Source organism: Crotalus tigris, unplaced genomic scaffold, assembly GCF_016545835.1.
Source record: "Crotalus tigris isolate CLP2741 ecotype Arizona unplaced genomic scaffold, ASM1654583v1 scf7180000017633.3093840, whole genome shotgun sequence".
Taxonomy (NCBI): domain Eukaryota; kingdom Metazoa; phylum Chordata; class Lepidosauria; order Squamata; family Viperidae; genus Crotalus; species Crotalus tigris.
Genome location: NW_024096527.1, coordinates 2259679 through 2285988, shown reverse-complemented (window position 1 = coordinate 2285988; position 26310 = coordinate 2259679). Strand labels below are relative to the sequence as shown.

The 26310-nt window shown below is 41.2% G+C and overlaps 1 protein-coding gene across 2 annotated transcripts in view; it reads right to left on the bottom strand.

Annotated features, from left to right (window-relative positions):
* The window catches only part of YJEFN3 (YjeF N-terminal domain containing 3), a 32861-nt gene extending 6769 nt beyond the window's left edge, over positions 1–26092 (bottom strand). For both annotated transcript variants that reach the window (XM_039334749.1, XM_039334748.1), the window contains exons 1-4: positions 25835–26092; positions 15363–15471; positions 11423–11533; positions 7374–7487 (exon numbers count right to left, since the gene is read on the bottom strand). In XM_039334749.1, the coding sequence (XP_039190683.1) occupies positions 7374–7487; positions 11423–11533; positions 15363–15471; positions 25835–25899 (399 nt within the window). In that variant the 5' untranslated portion in view covers positions 25900–26092. The remainder of the gene's footprint in view (positions 1–7373; positions 7488–11422; positions 11534–15362; positions 15472–25834) is intronic.
* Between the last annotated feature and the right edge of the window lie 218 nt (positions 26093–26310).

Genomic DNA, 26310 nt, shown 5'->3' with positions numbered 1-26310 from the left:
GGAGAAGTGTGAATCAGGTATTGCACATCAGCCATGCAAGAATAGAAAGGCTCCCAAAAAGAGAAGCTACCTTCTGGTAGGTGATTCAATTATAAGGGATGTAAATTTAGGGAAGGACACAGAGGCTTTGAAACAGGTCAGGTGTCTTCCAGGTGCTACTGCCAGTAGGGACAAGAAGCATATTTCTAAAATAATCAAGAATGGTAGCAAGGACTTGGATGTGGAGGCTATTGTACATCTTGGCACTAACGATCTATCCCAAAAAGATGTACTCTCTGTGCAGAATGATTTCCAGAGCTTGGGGAAGGAACTTAGCAGAATAGGCTGTAGGCTTACTTTCTCAGAGGTTTACCAGTGTATAAGGAGCAAAACGGAAAAGGCCAGCGCATAGCACAATTCAATATGTGGCTAAAGGAGTGGTGTAAAGGGGAAGGCTTTGGATATATTAGTCACGATGTCAGTAGCTGGTCCAATCAAAAGATGTACAAAAGAGATGGTTTGCATCCATCAAAAAAAGGGACTGAGTTACTCGGCTATAAATTCACAGATTTTCTGGAGGGAAATTTAAACTAAACAGCGGGGACAGGGAGTTAATTGACACGGAACAACCCTGTCCCCGGCAATTTAAAAACTATAGGGCTATCAGTGCATGTAGCATAGATGTGTGTGTGGACAAGAATATCAACCTTGCTATCAAGCAAAATGAAGCCTCTAATAGCGAGTGCCACATAAAGTGCACTAACCAAATAGGTGGTAAGACAATAGGGGAACTCAGGCACCACACAGGTTATGTAGAAAGGAAACACAGGGCCACCCACAAAGGACTCAAATGTTTATACACCAATGCACAGAGTATGAACAGCAAACAGGGTGAACTAGAAATTCAGGTTAATGAGGGCAGATACGATATTGTTGCCATTACGGAAACATGGTGGGATGAAACCCACACATGGAACACACAGCTAGAGGGATTTAAATTATTTAAAAGAAACAGACCAAATAAAAGATGAGGTGGAGTTGCTCTCTATATAAGAAATAACTACATCTCCACAGAAATAGAGCACAACTATGATAAAAACTGTCTTGAATGCATTTGGGTCAATATAAAAGGGAGGGGAAATGACATTGCCATAGGTGTATACTACAGACCACCCAACCAAACAGAGGAAATAGATGAACTTTTTGCTAGTCAGCTAACTAAGGTATGTAGGAAGCACATCACAATAGTAATGGGGGACTTTAACTACCCTGACATCAACTGGGAGACAAACTCCACACCAAGTGGAAGATCAAACAGGTTCCTGGCAAACCTAGCAGACAACTTTGTCTCCCAAAAAGTAGAGAAGGGAACTAGGGGATTAGCCATTTTGGATCTAATTCTCACTAACAGAGATGAAATGATAGACGGTGTTGAAGCCATAGGAACCCTGGGAGGAAGTGATCATGCAATATTAGAATTCAACATTATAGAAGCACAACCAATAGAACACAGTCAAACTAGAGTCTTGGACTTCAAGAGAGCTAATTTCAATAAACTTAGAGAGGGCTTGGGAAGGATTCCATGGATGAGAATCCTCAAGGGGAAAACAACTCAAGAAGCTTGGGAAATTTTGAAAAATGAGATAATAAAAGCACAGTCTAGCACAATACCAACAAAGAGGAAAAACAACAGCTCCCAAAAGAAACCAGCATGGCTGCATAAAGAACTCTCTGACAAATTGAAAGATAAAAAGGACAAGTATAGAAAGTGGAAAGAGGGGAACATAACTAAGTCAGAATATCAGCAAATAGCCCGAGCCTGCAAAGATGAAGTGAAGAAAGCCAAGGCTCAAAATGAACTAAGGCTTGCGACCAAAGTCAAAAATAACAAAAAAAGCTTCTTTCAACATGTAAAAAACAAGAAAAAAGTGAAGGAAATGATTGGTCCATTAGTGGGTGGAAGTGGCAAGAAGGTGACAAGCAACAGGGAGAAAGCAGAACTATTTAACTCATTTTTTGCATCTGTCTTTACACAAAGGGAAAAAACAGACCAACCTATCAAAAATAGTGCCATAAAAAACAAAACAGAAACACAATTAAGATAGGCAAGAAAATGGTTAGTGAGCACCTGTCCAGCCTAGATGAGTTCAAATCGCCAGGACCAGATGGATTACATCCCAGAGTTCTCAAGGAACTGGCAGATGTGATATCGGAGCCACTGAACTATATTTTTCAAAGATCCTGGAACACAGGGGAACTACCAGAGGACTGGAAAAGAGCTGATGTAGTTCCCATCCTCAAAAAAGGAAAAAAAATGGATCCAGGAAATTACAGACCTATCAGCCTGACCTCAATACCTGGGAAGATCCTGGAAAAGATAATCAAACAACGAATCAACGAACACCTAGAGGCAAACAAAGTCATTACTAAAAGCCAACATGGGTTTGTCAAAAATAGATCATGCCAGACAAATCTTATTGCATTCTTTGACCAAGTGACAAAATTAGTGGATCAGAGGAATGCTGTGGACATAATTTACTTGGACTTCAGTAAGGCATTTGATAAAGTAGATCACAACCTACTACTTGACAAGATAGAAAAATGTGGGGTAGACAGAACCACCACCAGATGGATCCGTAGCTGGCTGACCGGCCGTACTCAGCGAGTGGTCCTCAATGGAACTGCATCTATATGGAGGGAAGTGTGTAGTGGGGTGCCCCAGGGCTCTGTTCTGGGCCCAGTACTCTTCAACATCTTCATCAACGATTTGGATGAAGGGATAGATGGGGAACTCATCAAATTTGCAGATGACACCAAGCTGGCAGGAATAGCCAACACTCCAGAAGACAGGCTTAAGATACAGAAGGATCTGGACAGACTTGAACACTGGGCACTAACTAACAAAATGAAATTCAATGGTGAAAAAAGCAAGGTTCTACATTTAGGCAAGAAAAACCAAATGCACAAGTACAGCATAAGTGGCACCATGCTCAATAGTAGTAACTGTGAGAGGGACCTCGGAGTCCTAGTAGACAATCACCTAAATATGAGCCAGCAGTGTGCTGCAGCTGCCAAAAAGGCCAACACAGTGCTAGGCTGCATTAACAGAGGGATAGAATCAAGATCACGTGAAGTATTAATACCACTCTTCAATGCCTTGGTAAGGCCACACTTGGAATACTGCATCCAGTTTTGGTCACCACGATGCAAAAAAGATGTTGAGACTCTAGAAAGAGTACAGAGAAGAGCAACAAAGATGATTAGGGGACTGGAGGCTAAAACATATAAGGAACGGTTGCTAGAATTGGGTATGTCTAGTTTAACGAAGAGAAGGACAAGGGGGGACATGATAGCAGTATTCCAATATCTCAGGGGCTGCCATAAAGAAGAGGGAAATAAGCTATTTTCGAAAGCACCTGAAGGGAGGACAAGAAGCAACGGGTGGAAACTAATCAAGGAGAGAAGCAACCTAGAACTAAGGAGAAACTTCCTGACAGTGAGAACAATTAATCAGTGGAACAGCTTGCCTCCAGAAGCAGTAAATGCTCCAACACTGGAAGTTTTTAAGAAGAGACTGGACAGCCACTTGTCCAAAATGGTGTAGGGTTTCCTGCCCAAGCAGGGGGTTGGACTAGATGACCTCCAAGGTCCCTTCCAACTTTACTAATATGAAATAAGGCATGACTAGCAGCATTAGACAAAAAGAGATTTGAAGAAGCTGGTTGGACTCTGGTTTGTTTGAGAAATCAAACAGAAGTGTTGAGTTGAAGTCGGATACAATTGTTTATTTATTTAGAAAATTTATATGGTCGCCCATTCACACTCAGTGACTCTGGGCAGCTTACAAAAAATAAAAACCTAATATATAGCCATAAAAACAATAACTCACCTCTCCCCTGGCAACAGTAATCAGTCAAACAAGGCACCTGATGGGCTCCATCCCACACTGGATTCCCCAGACCCCATTGGCAACATTGTTCAAGGGGGTGCCATATTTACATGGAGATGCAAAGAAATTGTAAGGATTTCCTTAACCCTTTTGATGGTTTTCAATGCGCAATACAATTTCAGGTGCTAAATGGACATGATTTTACCAATTATTGGAAACAAAATAAAAATCAGAAAAAATAATATTGCAAAATAATATATAAGAGAATGAATACAATATTTATAAGATAGATAGATATCCATGTGTATTTTTTAAAAGGCATGAAATGCTAATAAAGCTTTAAACGCATGAACCCAACATTAAAACTGAGTGAGTAGGCGGCCATATAAATTCTCTAAATACATAAATAAAAATAAAAATTAAATGATAAATCATAATACTCAGAAATGCATACAGGGACATAGGCTCACTTATCACAAATACCCATTAAAATGGATGTGTTTCAATTTTACACTTTTCAGTAGCATAAATATTGAATGTGTTGGCTTAACCCAGCACAGAATAAAGGAATCAGTCATGCTAACATAATAACCCTGAATTAACAGGCGAAAGAGAAAAGATAAGAAAGCAACTGCTATTACATCCTCAAGTCTGGATATTTCACACAAAAGGCATCCATTTCTTCAAAGAATGCAGAGCAATTAACAAATTATCTACAGAGCTATAGACTACAAAGCTTACTCAGAGCAAAATAGGTCATGAAAATTCTCTCCTGATGCTAAAATCCCATACAACTTGTGTAATATTCATTTGTTTCAAGCACATTCTCCCTCTTTTTATTGGTCCCATAACATTCAGGTTCATAAGAAGTAGAGGCATGATAACACCAAGAAGACTTTCTATAATGGCCCTTTCACCAGCAGATCTGGACCAGTGATAACCTATAGGTGAGACCGACTTTGGTACGAGAAGAGCATCATGTAAAACAGACATATGGAATTAAAATCTAAGTCAGAGATAACTACTATCAAGAAATATTTTTCAGCCTTAAGAAGTCCCAGGAAGAATCAGGTATAAATTATAGGTAGTCCTCATTTAGCAACCACAATTGGTACTGGAAACTGGATCATTAAGCAAAACAGTCACCAAGAAAAATCACGACTGTGCTTAATGACTGAAGAGATTCTCAGTCATTCAGGTCATCGTTGTCTCAAAGGTGCTTTTTCAAAAGGCAACTGGACTGCCTCAAAAGCTAACGACCAGATGACTGCAAAGAAATATGATCTTTCCAACACAACACAACCCCCCATCCTTACAGAACTAATCCTTCCATTGCCCCCACCATCCTACCAGAACCAATGAAGCTTCTTGGATGAGAAACGAAATGTCTTCCTCACAGAAAAAACAGTCCAGTTGCCTTTTGGAAAAAAACCACCTTTTTTAAAATAAAAGTTTTTATTGAGTTTTATGGGGTTAGGAAAGGGATAGGACCAGGATAGGAATTAAGGTTCAGGGTAGGGTTAGGATCGGGATTGGGGTTGGGACAGGACTGGGAACAATATTGGGGTTGCCCCCCAATAACATTTTCAAGCTTTAGCAAACAGACTATTGTCCGGGTACATATGCTCGGTTAACACTAATTAATACAATAGTAAATAGCTGTAGTGAATATGATAAACAATAATCATAAACAATATCAATTGGTCAATACATATCATTTTTCTTGCTAATATATATTCAAAATAACATATCAGATTCATTTCTCACTAGTTCGTTTTCCTAACCATTGGTAAAATATATCTCACGTTTTAAAAAACACCTTTGACACAACTGTGATTATGATATTATTTCAGCTCTCCTTTGCTTTACAGATCTGCAATGGTAGTTATGCGAGGAATGGTCTCAAAATTATTTTTCATAATGTCTTTACTGTGAACAATCACTAAGCAAGTCCGTTGCTAAATAAGGAGTACTTGTACTGCTGATGTGTTGTGCTGTTGTGCATAAAAGAGTAGGTGCATTGAACAGCTTATTAATATCAGTTTCAACCTTATTATCCTCATGCATCTGTATCCAACAGGAGGAATTTACTAGATTGCACACTCCAGAAGACCATTCAAAACCACACAACCATCTAGACTAGCATAGTCAATGCCTTCAGCCTCCTATTGCAAGCCATGCAAGGCATCAGCAGAAGTACTAAAGGGTTTTTCTAATTCAGCAGAAACATTTGCAACTGCCTTCCCTAAGAAAATAATTCCAATATAATCCAAACATGTATAATTTAAACCCCAGGCCAGGTATCCCATCCCTCGCCTTCTGAGGGAACACCAAAGGACCTCCAAAATCCTGCCAATTTATCATTGTTAATAGGGTAAGATGATATAGTTATTAAATGTAGAGAAAGTAATGTTGAGAATGACTTAATCTGATGAATTACTGAGAACCCAGGATAATAATAATAACTAGATTATCTGTGCTTATCCTTTAATACTTCTAAAACTAATTCTGGAAGTGAAAGCATAAGGTTCCTTTGAAATCCCTTTTTGGGTATTTCTTCCACATTGCCATTTCAGATGTGCTCCGCATTGTAGATTCAGTGATGGAGAAGTGTGCATTGAAACAGCAACGATGGGATCATACATATGATTGCACTGAGGGGAGTACTATAATTTGGGGAAATCAAACATGTGCCATGAATGCTAAAATATAACCAAAATACTTTTGCGTCAACCTCAAATTCAGATCACATGAAAACTGCAAATTGCGGTGGAAATGATGGTTCAGGACATATAACTAAGACAATGAGCTTCTATGATACCCAGAAAGAGAGAAACATACTGTACATCCCCAATCTGGTGCTCTTCAACTATGTCTTACTTGCATAGCTTTCACCTATAGGATGATAGGAACTGTAACACATCCAGAGGACAAAAGCTGATGAGATATCCATCCTAACTTCTTTCTAATCAGAAGCTAACTACAGATCTTTTGAAAAAGAGATCTAGATCATTTTATAGGTAGTCCTTGACTTACGACCACAACTGAGCCCCAAATTTTTGTTGTTAAGCAAGACAATTGTTAAGGGAGTTTTACCCCGTTTTATGACCTTTCTTGCCACAGTTTTTAATCACTGCAGTTGTTAAGTGAGTCTGGCTCCACCATTGATTCTGCTTGTCAGGTCTCAAAAGATGATGTCATAAATATGAGTCAGTTGCCAAGCATCCAAATTTTGATCACATGACCATGGCAATGCTGCAATGGTGCTGGGGAAAAATGGTCATCAGTCACCTTTTTTCATTGCTCTTGTAACTCTGTACAGTCCTTAAACGAATTGTTTTAAGTCAAGGACTACCTGTGCTTGCTGAGATGCTAAAATGTAAGTCTTGGCCCACATAATTCTGAAGGTAGAATAGAACCATTAATACGTGTGAAAGCTGGAAATAAAAGGATTTTTACTGTAATTGGCTTCCTTTCACAAATGTGATTAAGTGTCTCGCCTTACCTCTGTTGGCAAGTAGGAAAGGAAAGGAATGTCGATCTTTTCACATTGTGTGGTGAAATCTCTATAGAGAGGATTAGAAGACTTTTTGGGATAGAAAATGGTTGGCTCATATTCCTGGAACAGAAAACAAGAGATGACAGCAGATAAGCATCACGGGCAATCGCTTCCCTCATTATAATCAAAGCTAATGTGAATGTGTTTAATCCCAGAAATCATTCCAATTAAATTAAAATTCAAGAGGCAGGAGACGGAAGAGAATATAGGTGAGGAAATAATAAAGATTGCAAACTGCTACTGTGAAATTCCTAATGAGAGTTTCTTTATGCACCGTCAGGTGTATTAACTGGATAGCAATTCAAGCAGCTTTGTAAGAAATCCTGGTAATTATGCTCAATCCAGGAGTTGAAACGTCAAAGGAAGGTTCAGGATGCTATTGTTTTCAGCAATCCTCTATAAGGGTATCCGAATCATAAAACACAAAGAGTCAGAATCCTGTCCTTGAGAAAACATAAACGATTTTAGTTAAGTAATCAGAAAATATAAATCCACTCTAGCCTGGCAAAATTTGTACAAATGTATTTGTCCATGTCTACTCAAACATGAAATGGTGAGAAACTGGACTGACAGATTTCAAATACCAAAGACATTTAGCGCTCCCAAAAAGGAAAATTCATTCTCTTTAGTTTGTCTCAAAGAGATATTTTCCAAAGGACTGGAAAAGAGCTGATGAAGTTCCCATCTTCAAAAAAAAAAAAAAAAAAAGGGGGGGGGGGAGAATGGATCCAGGAAACTACAGACCTATCAGCCTGACCTCAATACCTGGGAAGAGTCTAGAAAAGATAATCAAGCATGAATCAGTGAACACCTAGAGACAAACAAAGTGATAACCAAAAGCCAATATGGGTTTGTTAAAAACAGATCATGCCAGACAAATCTTATTGCATTCTTTTACCAGGTGACAAAATTAATGGACCAGAGGAATGCTGTGAATATAATTTACTTGGACTTCAGTAAGGCATTTGACAAAGTAGATCACTACCTACTGCTTGATAAGATAGAAAAATGTGGGTTAGATAGAATCACCACCAGATGGATTCGTAGCTGGCTGACCAGTCGTACTCAGAGTCTGATCCTCAATGGAACTGCATCTATATGGAGGGAAGTGTGTAGTGGGGTGCCCCAGGGCTCTATTCTGGGTCCAGTGCTCTTCAACATCTTCATCAACGATTTGGACGAGGGGATAGATGGGGAACTCATCAAATTTGCAGATGACACCAAGCTGATAGGAATAGTCAACACTCCAGAAGACAGGCTTAAGATACAGGAGGATCCTGACAGACTTGAACATTGGGCACTATCCAACAAAATGAAATTCAATGGTGAAAAAAGTAAGGTTCTACATTTAGGCAAGAAAAACCAAATGCACAGGTACAGTATAGGTGGTATCTCACTCAATAGTAGTAACTGTGAGGGGGATCTTGGAGTCTTAGTGGACAATCACTTAAATATGAGCCAGCAGTGTGCTGCAGCTGCCAAAAAAGCCAACACAGTGCTAGACTGTATTAATAGAAGGATAGGATCAAGATCACATGAAGTGTTAATATTACTTTATAACGCCTTGGTAAGGCCACACTTGGAATACTGCATCCAGTTTTGGTCATCACAATGTAAAAAAGATGTTGAGACTCTAGAAAGAGAGAAGAGCAACAAAGATGATTAGGGGACTGGAGGCTAAAACATAAAAGGAATGGTTGCTGGAATTGGGTATGTCCAGTGCTTTTTTTGTAAAAAAAAAAAAAAAAAAAAAAGGTGCCAGAACTCACACATGTCATACAACCCACGTTGCCTACCCTACAAGGTTCCATCCAAAAAAGGTGCCGGAACTCCGTTCTGGGTGTTCTCTGACAAAAAAAGCCCTGGGTATGTCTAGTTTAATGAAGAGAAGGACGAGGGGGGACATGATAGCAGTGCTCCAGTATCTCAGGGGCTGCCACAAAGAAGAGGGAGTCAAGCTATTCTTCAAAGCACCTGAAGGCAGGACAAGAAGCAATGGATGAAAACTAATCAAAGAGAAAAGCAAGCTAGAACTCAGGAGAAATTTCCTGACAGTTAGAACAATTAATCAGTGGAACAATCTGCCTCCAGAAGCTGTGAATGCTCCAACGCTGGAAGTTTTTAAGAAGAGACTGGACAGCTATTTGTCTGAAATGGTATAGGGCAGAGGTGTCAAGCCCGATCACAATACGGGCCGTATAGTGACGTATTGGTGCCAGGTTGGATGTGGCCTGACGGGCTGGATGTGGCCTGTGGGGCGTGAGTTTGATATGCCTAGTATGGGATTTCCTGCCTGAGCAGGGGGTTGGACTAGAAGACCCCCAAGGTCCTTCCAACTCTGTTATTCTATTCTATATATTAACTGCTTACCTATCAACAAAGCCTTGTTTTGATAGATGAGTTTATCAATACTCTGATGATAGAACTGTATATAAAGAATGCTAGCCTGCTAGGTGGCAGTATCTAAACAAGGATTTCTCAACCTTAGCAAGTTTAATACTAGTGGACTTCAACTTTCAGAATTCCTCAGCCAGCCATGTTGGCTAGAGAATTCTGGGAGTTGAAGTCCATTTGTCTTAAAGTCACTCAGGTTGAGAAACACTGATCTAAATGCTCTGTGCTAATCTCATGAATTTAAGCAGGGAAAGGTTTAATTAATATTTGGAGGAAGAGTAGCTAAAAGTGAGGGGACCACAACAAAAATAAAATTTGATTTAATTGATATTGTTTTACATCCATTTCCCTGTGTATTTATTTGTTTTCTTTCTGTCACATTAAAAATTTGAAATTGGTGGCATAGGAGAAGTCAGAAGATCATTTCCAGGACTTTTATTGGTTACATAAGACCCTGAACATCTCATCTTGGTTTTAATCCAACGATCAGAAATCTATGTGTTAGATTATGAAATATATCTGGGCCCTTAATACAGAGAAGAAGACTTCTTTGCCTCAGAAAATAAGATTCTGTAAAGACATTTAAAGCTAGAATGTTGGTGGTGGTCTTCAGAAATTCTGTAATCCAAATTTTGTAATCTGTCCATTTCAGATATATTTTTAAATATTGTACAGGATGGCAGGAACATTCGTTTAATCCTTATTCTTAAGCAAACAAATCTAATTTTGCACTTCTGGAGTTACTAAATGCATGGGAACATCATGATCTATCCAATTGCCAAATCATTGAATTATGTGATACAATTCTTGGCTTAATAGCAACTATAAATGTAGTTTTTAAGGGAAAATATGTACAATTAAAATAAATGTATCATGTTTGGTCCTGAATACAGTATATGGACATCAAGGTAATAGCAATCCTGCTAATGGGTGAGAAATGTTTTTCATTGAGCAAGTTACAAAGTTTGCTATAGCAGTCAGAAAGCCTTGGGCAAGCTTTATCGGTGGCATTGTCGGCTTTAGGGCAGATCACTGGAGATAAATGATTTTGGAGGGAGTCTTGATTGGAAGAATCTGCATTTAAAAAGCTCAAGTTAGTGGGGCAGAGACTCAACCACGGGAACTCTTTGCAGGAATACAAATAGCTTGTGCACGGCAAGACCCATGCTCTTTGACATCATCCATTCATTCACTGGTCTAGTGGTGAAGGAATCAGGCTAGAAACCAGGAGTCTGTGAGTTCTAGTACCACCTCAGGCAAGAAAACTGGCTGGGTGACTTTGGGCCAATCACCAGGAGACTGTGAGTTCCAGTTCTGCCTTGGCCATGAAAGACAGTTGGGTGACTTTGGGCCAATCATCAGGAAACTGTGAGTTCTAGTTCCATCTTAGGCATGAAAGCCAACAGGATGGCCTTGGGCCAGTCACTCTCTCTCAGACCCACCTTGCAGGGATGTTGTCAGGAAATTAAATGGAGAAAGGAGGACAGTATTAGGTATGTTCACCACCTTGAGCTATTTATAAAAGCAAGATATAAATAAATCTGTTCCACGATCTAAAGGTGGTTCATCCCCACGGCATTCAGAGTTAACTGAATACTTACAAATACACGCAGATGTCGGGCACATACCAGGCCAATTGCCCCATTCTGTTCACAACCACAGATCACCAGCAGTGTCGGCTGCTTCTTTGAGAGAGACTGCCGGGGGAAAACCTGAAACAAAAAAAACCAGCAAATGAAGGTGCACAAGCCAAAAAAAGAGTAATATTGTTCAGGTTAACAGCATTCTTAAAAATAAAGCTTAGATCAGGAAGAGGGCAGAATTACAACACAGGTCACAGCACACAAACGACATACTACATTTCTTCAACTTAGCAGATGAAAGAAGTTTATGAAATTGATAAAAAGTCTCCCAGTGTCGTAGGGAATCAGCCGGTATAACAAACTGAATTATGCAATTAAATAAACGATGATACCCAATTATACATTCTCCAATCCTGGCTAAACAGATGATGCTATTGCAATGTGGACTGACTACAGGTAGTCCTCAACTTACAACCATTCATTTATTGACCATTTGAAGTTATAACGGCACAGAAAAAAAGTGACTTATGGCCGTTTTTTACACTTACAGCCATTGTAGCATCCCTGTGGTTATGTGATCAAAATTTGGACACTTGGCTCAACTTGTGGAACAACCTGCCTCCAGAAGCGGTGAATGCTCCAACACTGGAAATTTTTAAGCAGAGACTGGATAGCCATTTGTCTGAAATGGTATAGGGTCTCCTGCCTGAGCAGTGGGTTGGACTAGATGATCTCTAAGGTCCCTTCCAACATCATCATCATCATTATTATGTTGTTGTTGTTATTATTATTATTAACTTACGAGCACAGCTGAACCCAAAATTTCTGTTGCTATGTGAAATAGTTAAGTGAGCTTTGCCCCATTTTACAATCTTACTTGCCACAGTTGTTAAGTGAATCACTGCAGTTATTAAGTTAGTAACACGGTTGCTAAGTGACTCTGTCTTCCCCATTGACTTTGCTTGTCAGAAGGTCACAAATGGTGATCACATGACCACAGGACACTGCAACCGTCATAAGTACATGCCAGTTGCCAAGCGTCCAAAATCTGATCACGTGACCATGGGGATACTGCAACGGTTGTAAGTGTGAAAAATGGTAATAAGCCACTTTTTTCAATGCTGTTGTGACTCCAAATGGTCACTAAATGGATGACTATAAGGAGAGGACTACCTGTAACAGTTTCCCTACACATCTCTTTTCTGCAAGATGAAGCTCAGCAAATTTTTCTGATTTCTTTTTTAGTGATGCTGTCTTACCTTCCCTCCCATTTGTTTACTAACCACTGACCTAAATATTTGTACTTTACAATGGGCATTGAGTGCTGTGGGTTGCAGTGAATATCTGTTTAAATCATGTTATTATTTTTTATTGGTCTCATGACTGTCTTCCTAGAAATCATGCTCCAAATATCTCAATTTGTCTGGCTGTGTGTGGCATCTATGGGAGCTATTCATGCTTAAATTGAGTTAGTGTCTCTTATGGATATATAAACTGACAATTTTGCCATTGCTACTTATCCTCCAATTTTGGTCTCCCGATTTTGTATCCTCTGCAGAAGAAAACACTGTCATTCTCTGACAGGGCCAAGGCTACAAATTTCCCCGCCTCCCTCTCCAAAATCCAATAAACTCCGACCTTCCTAGGCTTCCAGAGATGCTTAAAAACAGAGATTTAAACAGTATTTGAATCAGAGATGGCACCTTCTGAGTTTATTGCCTTTTGATTGACTGTATTATTATTTTATTTCCAATTATGATTGATGGTTATAAAAACGCTTTGCAGTGGTTTGTGTTTAAGACTGTAACCTGCTGAGACTCTAACTATTGCAGGAGGTTAAATCAGGAAACAAACAAACATATAAAGGGATGAGGCTTTAATCACATTGCTGTGACCAACATCTTGCCTTTTTTGCCCACCACTCCTGTGTATGCTGCTTGGGACCAGATTGGGTTTATAGAGGAAAATCTGGCAAAAGTTAGTTTGAAAATGGAGTTGATCGGTCTAGGGCAGGGGTAGGCAACCTTGGCTCTTTTATGACTCGTGGACTTCAACTCCCAGAATTCCTGAGCCAGCCATAAAAGAGCCAAGGTTGCCTACCTCTGATCTAGGGCAATGTTTCTTCAACTTGTCAACTTTAAGACATGTGGACTTCAACTCTTGCTAGGGAATTCTGGGAGTTGAAGTCCATATGTCTTAAAATTCCTAAATTGGATCAAGAACTAGTCTAGAGCCTAGCAATGCACCTCTGTGAAACAGGCAGGTGGATGGTGATTTGGGATTTTGGCAATGGCTTCATTTCAAGTCCTCTCACTTCTAGTCATGTCAGCAAAAATAGTAGGTGCAACCGAAACCCTGCTTCCCAGTGCACCCGCATTAGCAAGCACACCTACACAGATGCTACACATGCCTTGATTAGATGCTTGCAGACAGGCAATATGTATGCATGAACCTTGATTAGGTCCTAGAAGGAAAAGTGAGGGCACCTGCTGACATAATCTTGTTATGCAGAAGAAAACTGGAGGGGCCTCTTTATGGCCCTGGTTGCTAAAAAGTTCAGAAAGAATTCCAGAAGCTTTGCTTGGCACACCTTGTTTTAGAATCTCAATTAGTCATTGGAAATCAATTGTTTTTCATGTGTTCTTTGCTTGATGATGTGGGAAGTCAGCCCCCCAGAGAAGGAAATATTAAAAGGGCAGAAAAATATATTTCCTCCAAGGATCTTAAAGAGGCAGAAAAGCATGCCCAATTTTTCTTAATAGCCCCAAGTCTCCCTCCCCCAAGCAAAAACCAGCTCTGTACAAATGCAGATGTAAATAATCCAGGAAGGTTGGAAGCCCCCAGCTAGAAGATTAAGAAGACAAAGACACCTAAAATCTACATACCCCACCCAAAGTCTAAGACTGGACATAATAGGATTAATTCACAGATGCCAAAGGGCACATCCAGACTCAGGTCAGAATATATGACACAGGAAATACAAAGCCTCAAACAGGAACAGGAAACAACTCAAAACAAAAGGCTCCAGAGGGTATAAAAACCCACTCCCTACATGTGCTTGCTCTCTTTTTTTCCAGAGCCATCTTCCTGTCTGGCTCTCCTCTTCAATAAACTGCAATCTTCTTTCTAAAGCAGTCGCCATGCTGTTTATTCCTGGTTTGGACTGAACCATGATGAAGACTTTTCTTTCAACAATAAAATTAAGGAAAAATGCAATTGCATTGAAATGTGGCAGCAGTTTGTGTTTCCTCCAGTCCTTATATTATTTTTAGAACTTTTTATCCAAGGGGATAGGAACAAAAACTCTGCAATGGTACATAGGTTCAGAACTAGGAGGATATACAGATAGTTCTCAGCTTACAGCCATTTGTTTAGCGACCAAAGTTACACTTTTCAATAAATCATGAAACAAATGACTTAGATCCAATTCTCACACTTGCAACCAAAAAGATTGTAAAATCACATGCAACTCACTTAACAACTGCCTTACTTAACAATGGAAATTCTGATCCCAGTTGTGGTTGTAAGTCAAGGTCTATCTGTAAAGAAATAAAAACTGATCCCCACAAAACAATCTAAATATTCTGTTCTATCTACATGCCGTCACTTTTCTCCTTAAACCTAAAGCTATTTCCTCAACAACCCTGACTTGAAATCACTGTTGCTGTTTCCTAGATCTGTACTTTCCACCCTTACCTCCTCCTTAAAATATGTGGACTTCAGTTTCCAGAAAGGAAGTTGACCCCTGACTGCCTGGGGAATTCTGGGAGTTGAAGTCCACACTTCTTAAAATTGCTGAGGTTGGGAAACTCTGGCCTAGATCCAGCTGCCCAGCTACCCTTATAGTGAGGCATCCACCTGAGATTCTTTGAAGCAGGTCCTTCATAGTGAGGTTCCTTGCATTATATTCAGTAATCTGGAAAGTTTTCATTAGCTATTGTGAATACTTTGAACTCACCTTGGTCACTGCCATGGCAGATGCATGACCCCAGATCTCAATTAACTGCTGATGTCCAAATTTAAACTCTTCTAGCAGCTCCTTCTCAATAGATGTGGCTTCCGCTCGGCTGCAGAAGAAGGAAGGGTAAGGGGAACCACAGTTACATTTCTCCCGAAAATTCCATTTGCGTGTTCTTTCAAAAGCTAGGCTGCAATCAAAGCACCAAATAGATGGGGAAGAAATGGAGGTAGTGACAGATTTTATTTTTCTGGGCTCCAAGATCACCTCAGATGGGACTGCAGCCAAGAAATTAAAAGACGCTTGCTCCTGGGGAGGAAAGCTATGGCAAATCTAGACAGCATTCTAAAAAGCAGAGACATCACCCTGCCAACAAAAGTACGTATAGTCCAGGCCATGGTTTTCCCAGTTGCAATGTATGGCTTTGAAAGTTGGACCATAAGAAAGGCTGAGCGCAAAAGAATTGAGGCCTTTGAACTATGGTGCTGGAGAAGACTCCTGCGAGTCCCTTTGACTGCAAGGCGTTCAAACCGGTCAGTCCTAGAAGAGATCAACCCCGACTGCTCTTTAGAAGGCCAGATCCTGAAGTTGAAACTCAAATACTTTGGCCACCTAATGAGAAGGAAGGACTCACTGGAGAAGGGCCTAATGCTGGGAAAGATTGAGGCAATAGAAGAAGGGGACAACAGAGAAGGAGATGGCTGGATGGAGTCACTGAAGCAGTAGGTGTGAACTTAAATGGACTCCAGAAGATGGTAGAGGACAGGAAGACCTGGAGGAACGTTGTCCAAGGGGTCGCGATGGGTCGGACACGACTTTGCAATTAACAACAACAACAATCAAAGCACTGGAGGAATATTTTGATGAATTTCTTACCAAATTATCTGTCAGAGTGTCCACATTCAGAGATAGTTTGATTGTAAATTCCAGATATTAGGACAAACAATAGGCAGTAACAGAACAACAGACGGAATCTTGGAGGTCTTCTAGTCCAACCCCCCTTCTCAAACAGGAAACCCTATACCATTTTAGACAAATGTCTGTCCAGTCTCTTCTTAAAAACCTCCAGTGATGATACACCCACAACTTCTAGAGGCAAGTTGTTCCATTGATTGTTATAACTGTTAGGAAATTTCTCCTTAGTTCTAGGTTGGTTCTGTCCTTGATTAGTTTCCATCCATTGTTTCTTGTCTTGCCTTCTGGTGCTTTGGAGAATAGGGTGACCCCGTTTTCTTTCTGGTAGCCCCTTAGATATTGGAACATTGCTTTCATGTCACCCCTGGTTTTCTATTCATTAAACTAGACATACCTATTTCCTGCAACTATTCTTCATATGTTTTAGCCTCCAGTCCCTAATCATCTTTGTTGCTCTTCTGTGCACTCTTTCTAGAGCCTCAACATCTTTTTTTCTATCATGGCGATCAAAACTGGATCCAATAGTCCAAGTGTGATCTTACCAAGGCATTATAAAATAATATTAACACTTCATGTGATATTGATTCTATCCTTTTGTTAAAACAGCCTAGGACCGCATTAGCTTTTTTGGTAGCTGTAACACACCGCTGGCTCATGTTTAAGTGATTGTCCACTAGGACTCCAAGATCCCTTTTGCAGTTATTACTATTGAGCCAGGTATCTCTTATTCTATACCTCTGCATATGGTTTTTCTTGCCCAAATGTAGGCAAGAAACGTTTCTCACCATTCAATTTCATTTTATTAAATAGGGCCCATTGTTCAAGTCTGTCAAGATCCTTTTGTACCTTCTGTACCAGTTTATCTTCTGGAATATTGGCTATTCCTGCCAGCTTCAGGTCATTTGCAAATTTGATGAATTCTCCTTCTATCCCCTCCTCTAAATCATTGATGAAGATATTGAAGAGTCCTGGGCCTAAGACAGAGCCTTGGGGTATGTCAGTGCATACCTCTGTCCATGTAGATGCAGTTCCATTGAGGGCTACATATTGAGTGCAGTTGACTAGTGTTACAAATTCATCTGGTGGTGATGTGGTAGTGATTTAAGTGTGGTCCACACTTAAAAAAACCCTAAAAGTTATGTTTAGTTGTTATTTTTCACATGATAAAAGAAACACATTAAGTAGATTGTAATCATATTAATTTAATTTAATTCAGTTACATTTATTGACATCAGATTTAAAATAAATTTCATTACTATCATCACTATCCTACTGAAACTGGCCATTTCCTTGTCTTATCCATTTGCATCTCAACAACCAAATGCAGTCTTTGCTTAAATCTCTGCTCTACCTCAGTGTGGTAGACATTTGCGTTGGAAAGACACACACAAAAAACTTCAGTGTGATTTGTGTGTCTAATTGCTACCAGTGTCACCTTGTGTGCTGCTTTATGGCCCAGTGATCTGAATATGCCTACAGGCTGTCCTCAACTTACAACAGTTCATTTAGTGACCATTCAAAGTTACAATGGCACTGAAAAAAGTGACTTATGACCATTTTTCACACTTACAATCATTGCAGCATCCCATGGTGACGTGATTAAAATTCAGACACTTGACAACTGACTCATATTTATGACGATTGCAGTGATCGCCCTTTGCGACTTTCGGACAAGCACAGACAATGGGGAAGCCAAATTCACTTAACAACCGTGTTACTAACTTAAGAACTGTAGTGATTTGCTTAACAACTGTGGCAAGAAAGGACGTAAAATGAGGGGAAATTCCTTTAACAACTGTTTTGCTCAGCAAGAGAAATGTTGAGCTCAATTGTAATCATAAATCGAGGACTACCTGTATAACGTATTTCTACACCCGCTATCCAGATGTTCACATACAGTACTATATAATTGTGTTCAGTGAATGATAAAGTAACACAGCTGAAGACTTTCCCCCCCCCCTTATTAAAACAGTTGGGCATTTACCACTGGGTGAAAATGCAGCAATGGCTGTCCTCCTATATACATGCCCTCAGTCTGTCGTGTTTCTCTGTTCAACCTATACAACTGACCTTTTAATTAGGCTTGCATTTAGGGAATAAAAAGCGTTTGGCTGTGTATGTGCATCTGTGTGTAATGTGTGTGTGTGTGTGTGTGTGTGTGTGTGTGTGTGAATATATTATACATATATTCATTTTAATTGCACAAGCCAAAATCAGGTCATCTGGCTTCCAAACAAAAACTGGTACAGACTGTTCCCCTCACCCCATTTCTCTTCCCTTATAGTTACCTCTGGGCTTTCCATTTTGGAATGAGAGAAGCCACAGGCAGGAATCTGTACATGGCAAAAATGGAGACAATACTCCAATTGTTCTACTCCTGGCTCACGCCCCCCAAAATCCCTGGCAGGCGGTATAAGGGCCGGGGTGAGGGATGGAAAGAATTGTTCACGTATGTCAGTTCATTCAACCCAAGGGATCAGAAAGGAGAGAGAGAAAGGTCATATTACTGACCATCATTGTTAGGAAACAGTAACCTAAAAGGGGAACGGAATGAGCTGGGTCTGGAGGCAGCCTTGGGGAATCCACTCCCAGAATACTAATCTATGGGACCAGCATTAAATAAGTGCAGAAGGACCGAATGGAAATCTGGGAGTGAAGATTATTTCATTGATCTCAAAGTGTGATCACCCAAGCTGGTTGCATTTGCTTTCCTTCCAGAACTCACAGGAGAAGCCTCTGGTCCTAAGGCCATCCATGCTCAAAGACTGATGTTTCTCAACCCTGGCAGCTTTAAGTTGTGCAGACTTCAACTCCCAGAGTTCAATTCTGGGGGCTGAAGTCCGTACATCCTAAAGCTGCCAAGGCTGAGAAACACGGTTATACCGGTAGGTCTTCTTTATGGGACATGGGAGAGAACTGAGAAACTTTTCAAGGTGGGTGCCACAAGCTTTCAAAGAGGTCCCAAGACTGAGCGATACAGAAGTCAAAGACTGTAGGAGGAAGAGACAAAAGGAGCTCACCATGCCAGAGCTAGGAGCCTACTAGCCAGAAGAGAAGTGCTGAGATCAAATGGAAATGTAGACATGATGGTGGAAAGGCAAGGGGACTGAAGTGGATGGAATGAAGCAGAGAAGAGGGTAGACATGTGCATGGTGCTTTAAAATAAAAGGAGGAAGTTGATTTCTGTTTGATGTAATTTACATAGAAAAATACCTATTTAGGAATAAGTTAACCAAACGTTCAGAGATCAGAAAGGCCCAATCCTATTAACCTTTTGTAAGGTCCTAAAAACCTGGCTATATTCCCGTGCCTGGGCTGCTGAATGCGTTAAGGGCCCTGTTTCTTTATTGCCTCTTCTCCCCTAAACTTCCATCCCACAATCTCTCACAAGTCTACAGTATAGATTTCATGAGGTTCTCATTCAAAACAGTAAAAAAAAACGATGCTATCAGTTTTCAGCCATCATGGTTTCAGGAAGATCTGATGGTAATAGTATGTGGGAAAGACCTTGAGAGTTGGAGAAAGAGATGATGCCTAGCGAATGAATAGATGAATGAGGGAGTCCTCAGCCGCAGAAGGAACTCAGAGAGAAACTCAGAAAGAATCCTCCCTAACTTATCAGACTGTGAAAAGAGTCAGTGGGAGATTTGTACTTTCAGATTTGCAAGATTCCATTAATGTAGGTTTACAATAAGGTACAGAATACAGAATAACAGAGTTGGAAGGGACCTTGGAGGTCTTCTAGTCCAATTCCCTGCAGAATTTATCTCATCTGGTTGTGTTTCTTGCCTGGTTTATCTTGGAAGGCTGACACTAATGGCTTCAACATGGGGGGGGGGGGAGAGGAGGTGCAGGCCTACAGTTGCCAGTTGATTAACCCAGCCTCGCAACTAGATTTTGCCCAGGACGCAGAGCTGAGTTTTAAACAAGGTTAGTTTTGCTTGTTTGTGAATTAGTGGCTACGCCATAGGAAGTGCATTAATATTAAATGATTGAATGAAAACGATACGTGCAAGCATGTGTGAGAATAGAGACACAGAAGCACACACATCCTCCTCCTCCCCCCCCCCCTTTCTTGCCACATACCCAGCTGTTCCATAAAGGACGACTGAGGTGGAGAGAAAGGGGCAGAGCAGCAGATGACAGCCGTCTATCTCCTTCTTCTCAGCTATTTACTAATGACCAGCTAAGCAGAGTAATTGACTGACTGACTGATTATGTGCCATCAAGTCAGTGCAATTCTTAGCAACCACACAGAGATTTTCTCCATGACGATCTATCCCTAAGATGGTCCCTTCAGTCTCTCAACGGCGGCCCCATTGCCACTATAACCGAGTCCATCCAATTGTCGCTGGTCTTCTTCTTCTTATCTTTCCTTCCACCTTTCACAGCATTGGAACATTAGAGCACAGAAAGATATTGGTTTTTTCCCTGTAAGCATCAGGGCTGTTGCTACAGGAACAGAAGATGGAATCTTATCTCTCCTTTAGGGTGGTTTACATTCTGCACACTGTCCAGGTGACCAGCAAGGAGCCCCTAAGCACTAGTTGTTGTTTCTTAAAAAATAAAGCTATATACATGGATGCTCTTCTCCACTATTTAGCTAAACGAGAGGAGGTAGAAGAGGTGCTGGAGGATGATTAAACATTGCACACTTTATTGTGGTTATTATTTCTGTGCCTGAGGCAAAACAAATTATTTATTTATTGCATTTATAACCTGCTCACTCTTGGTAAAACCAGCCTGCAGCAATTTAATGTTTCATTTTTGGGAGATTATGTGTTAACCAGGGAATCTGTAATCATTGCCTGAATTATGGACAAAATACATCAGAGATATGCACGTTCATCAAGACTTCCTAGAGGTATAGAAGTTGACTGGGAATTTATAGTTCTCGACTTACGAGCATAACTGAGGCGGCACGACGTGCTTGTTAAGTGAGGTGCACCTGATTTTGCGATCCTTTTGGCCACAATTAAGTAAATCACACGGCTGTTAAGCCAATCCAGCTTCCCCACTGATGTTGCTTGTCGGAAGCTCCCTGGAAAGGTCACAAATGGAGATCAAGTGACCCTAGGAGACTGCAATGGTACTAAATGCTGCAACAGTTAAACGAGGACCAGTCTCAAATCACTTTTTTTTCAATGCCATCATAACTTTGAATGGCTTTTAAATGAATGTACCATAAGTCGAGAACTACCTGTAAGCATATTTATCTTTTCTGTGCACAATATATGTCATTCCCTATGAAAGCCAAACGGAATGTACAGAATGTGCAGAGCTGTTAGTTGGACTATGTGCGTTGGCCATTTAGTCAATATTACGCCTACTCTAAAATTTCTAATTAAAAAGCCTTAGGGGGGGGAGCTTACACAATTTTGCAAGAAATAGTAAGCTGAAAGTTGAGAGATATGTACCTGTACACGCACCTCACATGAGGTCTGCCCGAACTCACTGTATAAATGAGGCATAATATCCGCCCCTCAGTGTAACTGTGGGATCTCATGTCAAACTGTAGATCAGGGGTCGCCAACCCCAGTCCATGGACCAGCACTGGTCCACGACCCACCAGGAACCAGGCTATGCAAGTGAGCAAAGCCCCATCCATGCAGGAGCACGATCCAGCCAACATGAGAAACCACACACACACCAGTCCACAGAAAAACCAACCTCCCATAGGCACCCGAAATCTTAGGGACTACTGCTGTAGATCACATTGTTACTGGCTGTAAGCTGAGGGCATATACTGGTCCAGTATCTGATTTTTTTTTCATATAAACGATGCTGCGCTTCAATGGTTAGATGGCCTAGACCAGTGATGGCGAAACTTTTAGAGACCAAGTGCCCCAAAACAGCCCCCCACCCGTCCCTGCTCCGCCCTGCCCGCTGGGCCACCCACCACCTCCATGGCTTGCCACAGATCACCCAGGCAGCCTAGCAGTGTCATGGTGGCCACACTCTTTACCTGTGCCCCACAGCATCATCTGCGTGCAATGGGGTGTAAGGGCGGAGTCTTGTCCCGCTGTCCGGCTACCATGTCCTTGGTTGCGCTGCTTTGTGCGGGCCATGCCCGGGGGTGACTCTCCTCCGGGGTGGCTGCTGGTGAGGAGGGGCCATGGGAGAAGGCAGGGCTGGGGCAACGGTGCGTGTGCCCACAGAGAGGGCTCCAAGTGCCACCTCTGGCATGCGTGCCAGAGGTTCATCACCACTGGCCTAGACATTGGTATTTGAACATAGATACTTTTAATATTTATATTTTATTGTGTTTATTAATCTAGGAGAAATCTAGCTAGTCCATGCCGTACACTAAATAAAATAAATAAATAAATATGAGATATATTGCCCATAATTTCTTAACTATTCCTCAACATTTTCCCTTGTCTCCCTCCTAAACATTTGCCAAATAGTCTTGTGAACCACTTATGGATTAGCAGTGTTCCAATATCTCAGGGGCTGCCACAAAGAAGAAGGGGGTCAACCTATTCTCCAAAGCGTTTGAAGACAGGACAAGAAGCAACGGATGGAAACTAATCAAGGAGAGAAGCAACCTAGAACTAAGGAGGAATTTCCTGACAGAACAATCAATCAGTGGAACTATTTGCCTCCAGAAGTTGTGGGTGCTCCAACACTGGAAGTTTTTAAGAACAGATTGGACAACTACATGTCTGAAATGGTATAGGGTTTCCTGTCTGAGCAGGGGGTTGGGCTAGAAGACCTTTAAGGTCTCTTCAAACTCTGTTATTCTGTTATCTGCTTTCTATGCCTACAAGGGGTCTTCTGTGACTCCCACATTCCCAAGTAAATTATTGTCACAATTTTGTCCTTATGATTGTCTTATTTAATTTGCACATCTGTTGAACAGGTTTCTTATTCAGGAAAGATCAGTTCCTTTGCCACAACCCTTGGGTGTTTAATAGTTAAAGAGGTAGATGGGTGCATATCCATATGAATCAATGTTCATGGATTGTAAAGCATCAACTCATGCTTAACCAGCCATGTTCATGCACTGCAGCTGATTCTGAATCAATGATAACTTCATTGATCATTGAATTATGTTAAATGAATAAAAGTCACTATGGTTACAGAATAAACAGACAATTAGGAGGCAGGATGGAGTTTTCAAAAATTAGGGACTTCAAAATATGGTCATCAAAATATGAGCATTAAAAAAAAAGAATCACTGCTTTGACATGTGAAATGTTGGATGAAATAGTTACAAAAAATACAGGTAGTCCTCAATTTACAACCATTCAGTTAAGCGACTACTCAAAGTTACAATGGTGCTGAAAAAAGTGACTTATGACTGTTGAAACATCCTCATTGTGTGACCAAAATTCAGTTTTTGGCAGCTGGCATGTATTTATGATGCTTGCAGGGTCATGTCATCACCATGTATGACCTTCCTGACAAGCAAAGTCAATGGGAGAAGATGGATTTGCTTAATGACCACAACATTCACTTAACAACTTGCTTAGCAACAGCAATTCTGGTCCCAATTGTGATCATAAATCAAAGACTATTTGCACTAATGTTCATTTGTACATCATCGTCCCTTATGTGACTTTAATTCCCATAATCCCCAGTGGATGCAATTGGAAAAGAATCATCTGCGCTCTTCTCTGTCACCCACTTTGCTGGAAAGCACTTCCAGAGACTTTTTTTTCTTTCTGAAAAAGAGTCCCCCCCCCAAAACTAGTATTCCAGCTTGATAGATCCTTTGGATCTGTTGCTACAGTAACGGGGGAAACAGGAGAATTTTTTAAAAAGAGAACTAATCTGATTCAAACAATGCAGCAGCGCACAAGCAGATTCCTGATTGCTTCTGTTTGCTCTAGTCTAAAGCCACTGGTTCTCTGTACCTCTGAATGTCTAATCCCTGGGCTGCCCATCATTACAGTAACACTACATTTTTATTTTTAAAAGGAACCTTCCACCACAATGTCTCTTCCCTGAGCCCTAGAAGCAATTTTGTAGAACTGTGAGCATGTACAGAGTGGGGGGGGAGGTTTCCTCCCCATTTTGCCGCAAAACCAGGAAGTCCTAGCCTATAATTTCTCCTAAAAAGATTTCTTTCTTATGCTTTGTTGTTTGCATTTTGCTCAAGACGATTCAACGGCAGGGAGTTCTTTGCCCTCTTGCAAATGGCAGTCCTGCAAAGAATGTAGAGATTTCTAAATGCATGAAAGTGCATTGACCTATTCTATATAAACGCATGTGCTTTGGGGTGTCCATCCTTTTTCTCCTCCCTTGAAAAATATTTTCTTTTCATTCCCCCCTCCCCATTGCAGGTTTTTTTTTCTGGTTTGAAAACCTCTTATTCTGGGAAATCCGTGGAAGACAAATTCTAGCCAGCAGTTAAAATTAAAATCAACTCCATACCCCCGTTCCTTGTACACCTCACCACCCACATTTCACTCATGAACGCGGCTCCCTGATGGTCACTATGGTGATCGGTAGCAAGGGGGTACACCAAGCTATTCACACAACTCCCCTGTCAAATTGCAAAGAGGGTGGAACAATTTTGGTTGCCATCCTGCTCCAGGAAATGGGGGAAGGGGTGTTAAAAAGCCATCTCCTCTTCTCTCTACTCGGTTTTTAGAGGTTTTGGGAATGTGTTTGTGGAACTAAGCAGAGAAAGAAAACTTGCAAACAGTGACCGCTGCATCCTTCTGCTCTGCACGGTGCATCGCTCATGAATGTGCAGCCAAAATGCATATCAGGTGTGCAAAAGAGACATAAGATAAGATAAGATAAGATAACCTTTATTGTCATTTTTATACTGTGGGCACAATTGCACACATCAAAAATGAAATTTAGTTGCCCGCTCTCAAAGTGAAACACATACATGACACACACCTAATACATACTATGAACAACATATGTATAGACCCACATCCCTACATATACGTAACTTAACCCGTTATTTTTAGTCTGCATTCTTCCTTTCTACTCTGCTCAGCCTAGTTAGATGGGGACAGGACCCAAACTCAACAACAAACTTAGGGGCCAAGCGGGAATCTCCCCAGTCCCACTCAAAAATGTTAACCACTGCACAATAATGACACGTGTAGCATGCAATTGTGTGTAAGGAAAAAAGTGGAGTGGGGGGAGAGAAGAAGGGATCAGAACTGATGCTATCTTATTTTACTGATTTGCTCATTTGTATTGGAGAAACTAACAACAATTTTGCTCATCTCAGCCAGTGCATTATCCCCCACTGCTCAGGAAATGACTATGCAACCCCAAAATAACATTCTCCCCCTAGGCAAATAGGACGCAACATTCACAGACTGATTTCCCTCTTGGTCCAAGCCTGGTTTCTATCAACGGCTCCTCAATAACCCAGGTAGTGTCTGAACGCCCCTTTTCAGTTAGGATACTCCCATGCTGGTTTGCCTGGGACAATTAGCATCCAAACTAAGGTTGTTTCTTTGAACTCAGAAAACAGGCACAGTGACTCACCTCTGCCTCTGCCTCCCATCCCAGCAGGCACAGGAGCCCTGCTGGGAGGGGGAAACAGGGCACTGGTTCACTCCTTTCAGTGCACAGACACTTACCTAAGATAACGAAGAGGCTGGATCGCCTTCTTGCTGTGAGTCGAATTGCAAGTGGGTTTCTCCATGGCAGAAAGAGAGGGAGGCTGGCTTTCCAAGTTTACACCTGGGGAGCCTGCTCCCCCCAGCCCCCAAAAGACCCTCGACAGCTTCCTCCCTTCTCTCCTTTAGGGCTGACAGGAGATGGAGAGAAGTAATGAGAAGAGATTAAATGAAATGGGCAGCGGTAAGAATTTCTTCCCGGCTGGCAGCTTCACCAATGTGGGCACCCCAGGAGCACAATGGCGCTTGATTGGCTGGCTCTTCCGAAGAAATCAAAGGGGGGGGGGAAAGCTTTGCAGTCACCCAATGGAAAAGCAGAGCTGAGGGGGGGTAGTTAACCCTTTTTGTTCTCAAAAGGGGGGGATTAGGGTGGCTTCTCTTCTGCATCCTCTGCTCTCTAACTCAGGCTGGCAAGGAAGATTTGGAAGAGAAGGTGG